This window comes from Polypterus senegalus, chromosome 5, assembly GCF_016835505.1.
Source record: "Polypterus senegalus isolate Bchr_013 chromosome 5, ASM1683550v1, whole genome shotgun sequence".
Classification (NCBI taxonomy): Eukaryota; Metazoa; Chordata; class Cladistia; order Polypteriformes; family Polypteridae; genus Polypterus; species Polypterus senegalus.
Window position 1 is genome coordinate 208,181,278 of NC_053158.1, and position 9,525 is coordinate 208,190,802.

The 9,525-nt window shown below is 54.5% G+C and overlaps 1 protein-coding gene across 1 annotated transcript; it reads right to left on the reverse strand.

Moving 5' to 3' along the window:
* Positions 1-5,700: 5,700 nt before the first annotated feature.
* LOC120529854 (atypical chemokine receptor 2-like) lies at positions 5,701-8,949 on the reverse strand. The gene is made up of 2 exons (XM_039754054.1): positions 8,742-8,949; positions 5,701-7,460 (listed from the first exon to the last, which is right to left on the reverse strand). The coding sequence occupies exon 2, from the start codon at positions 7,446-7,448 to the stop codon at positions 6,423-6,425; it is 1,026 nt and encodes a 341-aa protein (XP_039609988.1). The 5' UTR covers positions 7,449-7,460; positions 8,742-8,949; the 3' UTR covers positions 5,701-6,422.
* Between the last annotated feature and the right edge of the window lie 576 nt (positions 8,950-9,525).

A 9,525-nucleotide genomic window follows, 5' to 3' on the forward strand; every position in this document is an offset into this window, starting at 1 on the left:
ACATACAAAAACAGAATTCGGGCTCAATAAACCAGAAATCACCCAAGAATTCACAATGAACCGCAAGGGACTTCATACAGCTGTGCCCCTCATACCCACAAAACAGAGACCACCAAAGTGCCAGGGAACGACTGAAGACATCTTGATGACTGCTTCTTTATGTTCTAACATCACAACCTCTACAGGGTCAGCTGTCACTGTTGTCCCCCTGGCTGTGTGATGGCGGCCCCCCGAGTACCCACTGGCACCAGGGTGACCTGAGTGTGGACCCAAAGGAACAAAAGGACACCAACCCGAGAGCACACTCAGTGTGCCTGTTTCTCCCCCACAAGCATTTCCTCCAAATTGTCCCGTTGGTGTTCTGCGTCCCCAGATCAGGTGACATTGACCGATGGCCGCCTTCCTCGCTCTTAATGCCAGTTGAGATGCAAACCACCCAGATGGGTCACATTATTATGGCTTTGGTTTGTATTCTTCTTCTTTATATGTATTTATTTTATTTTTAGAGGGTTAGAAAGAGGGGCGGCACGGTGGCGCAGTGGGTAGCGCTGCTGCCTTGCAGTACGGAGACCCATCTGGGTTCACTTCCTGGGTCCTCCCTGCATGGAGTCTGCATGTTCTCCTCGTGTCTGCGTGGGTTTCCTCCCACAGTCCAAAGACATGCAGATCAGGTGCCTTGGCAATCCGAAATTGTCCCTGGTGTGTCCCTAGTGTATGCTTAGCGTGTGTGTGTGTGTGTGTGTGTGCCCTGCGGTGGGCTGCCATCCTGCCCGGGGTCTGCTTCCTGTCTTGTGCCCTGTGTTGGCTGAGATTGGCTCCAGCAGACCCCCGTGACCCTGTAGTTAGGATATAGTGGGATGGATAATGGATGGATGGATGGATGGAGGTTAGAAAGAAGCCCCCCTTATTGTCCATTAGAGACAAAGTTGACACTGAGATATTCAGAAACGGGGGGCTCATCCGTCCACTGACTGCACTGGACCAGGTGACATGGAACCCACCATGGAGATGTGGTACAAGAGCAGAAGTGGAGTGCCAGAGGCTCGTCACTGTTAGTGCCAACTTCATGGTCCACTTTGATCCGATGCCTACGTGTGGCACCTACCAGGTGCGCTGGCTCTGACCCCGTGTGTTTCAGTAAAGCTTTACCCACCCGACAATAGCACGAGTCGTGAAGGAGGCGCCCACCAGCAGTGTCAGAAGTGCCCATCTGGTTCACCACAGACAAGGTGGGCACACACAGTCCTGAACGTGCTGTGACTTATCAGCCTTGTTTGTCTTCGCGAGGCCTGCTGTGCCCCTCAGGTCACCTAGGGTGGTACAGTTTTCATCAGGTGACATTTTGTCAGCTATCTGGACATAGCTATTGGCATTGGGCGGTGGTGACTTCAGGTGACCTTTTGTGTCCAGCCAGTGGTTTTCCCGGCCTTGCAACCCCCCTCCACACCCTCAACCTATGAGCGCTGCCAAATCTGCAGACATCTGCTGGCACACACGGCCTGTTTAAGTCTTTGCCATATCTGGGGATCCATTGCCTTTCTTTGCCATGTTCACGGGCATGCGCCAGTTTTTTCTACTGATCAGTTGATTTGCCACTTCAGGATAAGCGACTTAAACTTCCCTGACATCACAGGGAGTCTGCATGGCCCTATACTGGAGCAGCTCTGACAGGTGGCATCAGCCTGGGGATGGCATCGGTCACTAGTGCTACCAGCCAGCATTTCACAGTTCAAATAAGCAGCTTAAGTGCCAGCTGCAGGAGAGCCAATAAAAGGGGCAAGACTGGCACAGTCACACAAGCACCATGAAATGGGCAAGAGGCACTCAGAGCTCATCAGTCGTGTCACTACTTAGGATCTGTAACCTCAGCTGGCTTGGGACATCTTCGTGTGTGACACGTGCACTCCCAGCATGCACCTCACTCAATGAGCCCACAACGTGCGGTGACGGGTCGCGTGGGACGAGCGTCATGGCACTGGCCGGTGCCTCGGTCACACCTGTACATGGACCCCGCCCTGCTCTCTGGTGACTTTTGGTGGATTTTCAGCTCAGCCCTGGCATGTCACTGCCCTCCTCAGATGTCCTTCAGTTCAGTCCCATCACTTCATGACTAATCCCTGCAGGGACCTGGCGTCCCATCCAGGATTGGGTCCCACCATACATGGGTGGGCTCATCTGGGACGATGGAGCCTGGGATGAGGAGAGCAGGGTGGGCAAAGAGTTAAAAAGAAAAGAAACGTGATGTTTGAGTGCCACCTACTGGGCAAAAGGTCAACTACATGCTTCATGCTTAAGTGGCTTCTGAGCATCAAACGCGCAGCCCCCTGACGTGTCGTTGTCAGCATTTGTAGCCCCCACAGTCTGACCACGTCCTCATTATTTTTACTTATTGTTAAGCCCCCTCATCCTTCTGCACCTGACATTCTGGCCCTTAGTGGTCTTTCTTCTCGCTTTGACTGCCACGATACAATTTCAACTTGAGATGGCATCTGGGGTGGGCACTATACTTTGTGGGTGGTCTTTTGTGCTTTTTGGTAATGCTTGCCATTGTTTGAGCCTCACAATTTGTGCAGCGACTTTATCACCCTAATGAAGCTCCATTACAGAGGAAACTTCACAGGAGCTCGAGGGCTTCGCCAAGCGGTCACCCCGCCATCGTCAAGCGTGCAGGTGACCCTCAAGAGGCTTCACACCCCCATATGATTTGCTGCCCTCAGTTGTCACTTCACTCCCCATCTCTGCACTTCTGAGTGTCGGTGTGACATCAACCCCACCAAGCGTCTATCTGTGCCACCCCCCCACCTGTGCCATGTCACCCACCCATCATCTGTCTGTTCTGTGGTCCTGAGGTCACTCTGGTCAGTCTGCTCTGCTCTGGGAGACCCACAGGGGTGCTGCCCATCTTCACCATCTCCCAGGCCATTGCGGGCCCCATATGCCATCAACGTCCCATTAGCTTTCTCAATTCTGGCGCTTTATGTCAGTATCGGGTGGCATGGTGGGCAGTGCCATTCCTCCTCTGCCTTTGTCTTCCAATAAACTCCTCACCTGGAAAGTTCACATGCGACTCAAGCTGCGGACTCTCTGGCTCGGTCTTTCAGGTGTCACATCAGTGGAGGTCTGACTGTTGGTGACACTTGGCGTTTCTGAAGTCACCCTAACCCACCACAAAGGGAGAAACACAAGTGACTTCTGCTAACCGGTGACAATTCAAGTGACAACAATCAACAACGAACGAGTCAATGAATTATTACAGGCCACTAAACAGGTGACCCCTATACATGGACACATTCCCTCTCTGAAGACCCCGCAGTGTGGCACTTAAAGAGGACATAAGGCAGTAGGCACCCCCCTCTGATGCGAGGGACCCCCCCTCCTGTCCGCCTGGGCCGTGACTCTGAGACCACCTCTGTCTCGCATCTGCGTCCGCTCGGCTTCCTCCTGATGTCAGAAGGGTCCTGCGGAGAGGAAGTGCCCACCCAATGGCCGGAACTGAAGCCGCTCAGGAGTGAGAAACACAGGAAAATGAGAGACCAGCAAAACCAGTGAGAGGCAGCAGAATGAAAACCAGCATAAAAAATGAAAATCCGAGACGGGGTGCCAGTCAGGGTTAGGGTTAGTCACAGTGGGCACAGCAAGGGGTGGGCTGCCCAGGTCAGATGGGGACCCTCCCATACAGACCCACCAGAAAACATCTGCAAGGCGCTATATGAGGCCACACAGACCCTGGCCCAGGCTCCATAGAGACATATGGGAAGAAGTGCATGATGGGGAAGGCGCCATATAAGAGGTTGAGGTCAGTCTGACTGTCCCAGCTCGGCTCCCTGTGGTCCAGGCCTACAAGTGAGCACCCTAAGGGGGTCCTCTGTCTTCCCTTTCATTGGCCCCCATTTTCTGTTAGCTCAGCACCGGCCACTCGTCACGCTTCACGTTCTCACGGTGGACTTCTCGATGTCACGACTCTCCTCCGTGTTTCTGTTTTACTGGATCGGACGTCTCAACGTCACATCGTCGTCCCGCCTCGTGTTGTGTGGACTGACAGACCACCCTCTGTGAGGGCCCCCATCAGCAGGCTTACCCTCTGAAGTCACCTCACTTTGCTGTGATTCCTAAGCCCACCGTCCCCTCTGACACCACCGAGGACAGCACTGTGTCCCTGAAACAATACAACAAACACACAATGAAATACGTCAGCCACATAAACACAAACTTCAGGAATCACTGAATGACTTGCATTGTGTTTTATTTCCCCATAGGTGACACCCCTGTCCCCACCTCTGTGGTGGCTGCTTGAGTCTGAGTGACCACTGCGGAGTTGGCTTTACTGTTGCTGTTTTGTCACTCATTGTCTTTTTATCCTTCATTGTTCTTTGCCTTTTCTGATCTGTTTCCATTGTTCTATTTGCTTTCTCTTCAGTATCCTGGTGTGCGCTGCGCTTCTCTTCTGTTCCTTGTGCTTTGTGGGAGGAGTTCCAAAGAGGCGGGGCCACACCCCATCACCATTAAGGGCCCGCCCTCTGCTCTCTAAAGGCAGGCTGGGAATTGAAGTCCCACGCAGTTCACTTAGGGGTTTGTAACTGGTGACACGTCCACAGGTGGAGGGGGTGGCATTTAGAGGGCACTTCAATCACAGCCTGTCCTGCATGCGTGGCCACTAGATGTGGACCCTGGGCTTGGTGACATGGAGCCTGGTGGCACATACGGGCAGGCAGAGGGACTAAGCAGCTTGAAGTATGTGCCACCGCCACTCATCTGGGTGGCAATCGGTGTAAAGAGGCTGATTCCACTCCTCTCGCTCTCGGACCCCCGGGTTGTTGCAGTACTGTGCCCCTGTGGTCTCCTGATTTGCATCGACCCTTTGTTGACATGGCTTTGTTCTTGTCACGTGTTTCCTGCTCATTTGGTGGGTCCTCCTTTACTAGGAAAAGAAAATCTGAGCACATCTCTCCAGTTTTAATGTCACTACACTGGTCGCCTGTGTCATTCAGGATTGACTTTCAAATTCTGCTTATGGTTTATAAAGCCTTAAATAATCTGCGCCATCATATATATCGGAATGTCTGACACCTGATATTCCAAATTGTAACCTCAGATCTTCAAATCTATGAGGGTCTCCTTAGAATTCCAAAAGCTAAACTTAAAAGAAGTGCTGAGGCGGGCAGGCGGCCTTCTGCTGTTCTGCACCTTAAATCTGGAATACGAGCCAATAGGAATTCACCAGGCTGATACGGCGGAGCACACAGCTGAGAACACATGACTGTAACATGGCCTTCTCCTAACTTCACTGTAACTTAATCCTGATACTCTGTGTGTTCAATTCATCATCATAACTATTCATGGTGGCTCTAAACTCCGTACTGACCTCAACTCTCTCTTCTGTTTCTTTTTCCTGCGCCACCTCCAACTTCTCAAAGCATCCTGATGCTCCAGCATTGATGGACTGACAGCCAGAAGTCCACGTGACCATCATCATCAGGTCCTTCTGTGAGATCCCTGAATCCAAAGAGGACTGTTTGATTGATGTCAGGTAGAATGTCCAGAGGGGGCTGGTCAGGTGGTCTCATGACCTCGGACCCCCTACAGATTTTATTTTTTTTTTCTCCAGCCGTCTGGAGTTTTTTTTTTGTTTTTTCTGTCCCCCCTGACCATCGGACCACCTCACTCTTATTCGATGTTAATTAATGTTGACTTATATTCTTACTGTGTCTTTTATTTTTCTATTCTTCATTATGTAAAGCACGTTGAGCTCCTGTGTGTATGAAAATGTACGACAGAAATAGAAGTTGGTGCTGTTGTTGTACTACGATGTCTTGTGGCCTTGCTCTGTCACCCCAGGGGTTAACGGTGATCCTCTCCCATCTGCTGCATTACAGAGTTTGTTATTTGAATTCTGAGACAGAAGCATGTTATTGCCCAGCGTAGGCTGATGCCACCCTGCCACTTGTGGGGCACCTCCTCTGGGCGGGCTGGTGGGCTTCTCAGGTTAAATGAGAGCCTAATGAGGACCTGGGCTTTGAGTGTTTGTGTTGGGACTCATTGCGTTTCATTTCAGACACAACATTCCGTAAAACGGTGCCACGTTTTGTGTATTTTACCCATCGGATGCCACTTCATTTCACCAAAAACAGCCTTCCATGGGCAGAGGGAGAAACAGAAAACAGAGGGCAGGATGTGACGAGCTCAAAATACCAGCCCTCCTCAGGGTCCCACTGGCAGACCACCCACACCCCCCGCCAGTGCATACAAACTAAAAGAGGAACAGAAGAAAGGGAATCAGCCGGCCCACCCCTCACCCAGTCTGACAGCTGAGGATTGTGGGAAACTGGCAAAGACGGAGAGAAGCGGGAGGTGCCCAGGGAGCCCATTGCTCTTCATCCAGGGTTGGCATCACTAGCTAGGGCTCCTCCTCCTCCTCAAGTCCGTCACACCGTGTCCTCGCGCTCCTGCGCCACCTCGTCGTGCAGCGTAGACGGGCTGGCACAGGTCACCTCCAGCGAGCGCTCGTCCCGTCTTCCCAGCACGGACTTGACGATGTGGCCGAGGCTCCTGCGGAACGTCTTGGTCACGACGGCGTAGAGCAGCGGGTTGAGGCAGACGTGCACGAATGCCAGGCTCTCCGTCAGCTGCAGGGCGAAGTCCAGGCGACGGCTGGTGTCGCAGTGCAGAAAGACGTGCAGATCCTGCAGGGTGAGCAGGACCAGGACGACATTGTAGGGACACCAGAGCAGAAAGAAGGCGAGCAGCAGCGCAAGGACCAGCCTGAAGGCTCGAGCCCCCCGCGTGCCCACCAGGCAGTAGAGGCGGCAGTAGAAGCCCACCATGAGGAGCAGCGGCAGCACGAAGCCCAGCACGTTGATGCGGGACCGGAGGAGGATTCTCCAGAGCGCCGTCTGCTCCGTCCCGTAATCGTGCAGGCAGATGCGCCGCCCGCTCTGGACCTGGAGTTTGGCGAAGGCCCAGTCCGGCGTGGAGGCCAGCAGCGACACGGTCCACACCACGGCACACACGGCCACAGCCCCGGTGCCGCCACGGAAGCCCCTGTAGGAGATCTCCAGGTATCGGTCCAGGCCCATGCACGAGATGAAGAAGACGCTGCTGTAGAAGTTCACGTTGTACATGGCGGTCAGCGCTTTGCAGCCGCCGTCCCCGAACATCCAGTCGAGCCTGACGTAGGCGGCCCAGAAGGGCAGCGTGGACGCAAAGAGCAGGTCCGAGATGACCAGGTTCAGCAGGTAAAGGTCCGCGGAGGCCATCGGCCGGCGCGCACAAACGAACACCAGAAGGCCGTTACCGGCAAAGGCCGAGACACACAAGGCTCCGTAAAAGATGGGCAGGAAGGTCTGTGCAAACGCTCGGACGTCGGCCTTCTCGCAGGCCACAAAGCTTTCTAGGTCATCGAGGTAATAGTCGGTGTAGCCCTCTGGGGTCTCAGTAGGTGGGCTGGCCATGTTCAGGCACCCCTGAAAAGACAAAGGAACGAGGACACGAGTTACACCACAAAGAAGGATCTGGGGGGTCCGGGCCATGCCAGGCATCAGAGTCCACTTCAGCACCTTTCACCTGCCTATGCCAGTTCTCTCTCTCTCTCCATATGTGCCTTTGGTGGGCCCTGCTGTCACCCATTAATGTGAGGGTCACCCACCTCTCCCTGTGATCAGAAGGTCAGGGTGCCACCCGACCACCTTCCAGTCCTCCTCTTCCTCCTCCTCCTCCTCTCTGCTGCCATCGCCCCTTGGCTGAACTTCAGTGATTTCCTCCTCACTGGCCGCAAACGTTCAAAACACCGCGGCCGGCGCCCCGACTCGGGAAACTCCGGAAACTCCGGAAAGGACGCTCGGGCGAGGCCGGCCGGGCAGGGAGCATGCGCAGTGAGGGGAGAAGCTGGGGACTCTCCTGCAGGCACTGCGCGCTTCTCTTTAGGGGTTTCGCGCGCGGTCCGTGACGTTCGTGTCGCCACCTCTTCGGGTCACCTGCCGCAGATCACCTGGGCGCTCGACCCTCTTTGCCCGACTCTGTCTGTGCCCCCCAATTTCAAACCATTCAGCGGCCTGCAGTGTTCTGCTGCGGAAATGCGCGGATTAGTCCAATGTAACGGAACAAGTGGGCTGCTGAGGGGTCGCCCGTCGCACGGCTGCACTCTGGTGGGATGCTGAGGTGGTTCGTCGTGTGGTGGGTGCCGCTCCCAAGCTTTTCATTTTCTCTCAGTCCCCATCACCTGACCTTCACCTGTTGACTGCATTTTCACAGATTTTGATTTTATCTCAGTGACTTGTTCGCTTGTTAAATAACCTCGCAGGGTGGCCGTGAAGCGCGCTGTACCGTATGAAGTAAAGACTGAAGACACTGAAAGCAGTCGGAGCTCCAGCTGACTTGAGTTCAAATCCTGCACATACCAGACACTTGCCAGCCTAAACCTGCCCGCCGTGCCAGCGCGACCCTTCACGCGGGAGCTCCGCGTGACGCGCACACACGCTGGCAGTCCTGCCACTTTCGAAACTGCCTAGGGCGGCGGCGCCAATCGCCGCCTGCCTTGTTCCATGTCTTCGGGTTGGTGGGATTGTCTTCCGACCACAAAGGTCCCCTTGTCCCAATTCCGGGACGGTTTTTGTCTTAACAGTCGGACGATTTGTGCGCGCGCGCGCGCCTCGTTTTGAACTTCCGAACGGACTCAAGAGCGGGGCGCGCGCCCGACACAACAGGCAGACAGACAGACAGACAGACAGACAGACAGACGCACGCACCTTGACTGGGAGCAAACCCGACGAGCCCGTCCGCCGGACACTCCGCGCTGCTCTCCGCCTGCCAGTCGTGAGCGAGTCGAGGCGCGGGCACGGAAAGTCAGGCACTCGCGCACAGGAAGGCAGACAGGCGCGCAGACAGCCAGGGGTGGGACCCCGAGAAGAAGGCGAGTCCGCCGAAGCCCACTTACGGAAGCGCTCTGGCCCTTTTAGGAACCTCTTTATTCAAAAATGACTGACAAAGCACAAGTGCGAAACGAGAATGAAGCGACAGCACACTAAACGGTGACGCCCAGAGTGTACCGTGAGAAGAAATGACAGCGACATGATGGCGCTGTGGGCTCAGGAGGACCTGGCGGTCCAGTGTGTCGTGATCAGAACATACCAAGAGTTGACAGGAGACACGTCTAGCGCTCCGGGATGCCAGGGTTTGGGTCTGAAATTTGAAGTGCAGTCGACCTTTGCCAACTTGCCTGGGAAGGACTGCACGGTACACATGAAGGAGAAATAAACGGCTAGCAAGCCCCTCATCCTGCTCCACGGCGAGGTCTGCTCAGGAGGCTCCATCAGTGGCGTTTGATGGGCTGCCCCTCAGCACCCAGACTGTCCCACAAGCCCCCCGGAGCTCCCGGGTCATTCATCTCCCAGACTGTCACTGAGGCCATCTCAAAGTGACATTAGAAAGTGCTTGATATTGAATCGTCAAAGTTGTCCTCGTGCCTTCCATGAAAGGCGCTATATGCCTTGAGGGTCCGCTCCACCGTTCACTTCCACGGCACATTCTCAT

What these genes read in the sequence shown, in the direction of transcription:
- LOC120529854 (XM_039754054.1), bottom strand. Translation starts at nt 7,448, where the DNA reads ATGGCCAGCCCACCTACTGAGACCCCAGAGGGCTACACCGACTATTAC.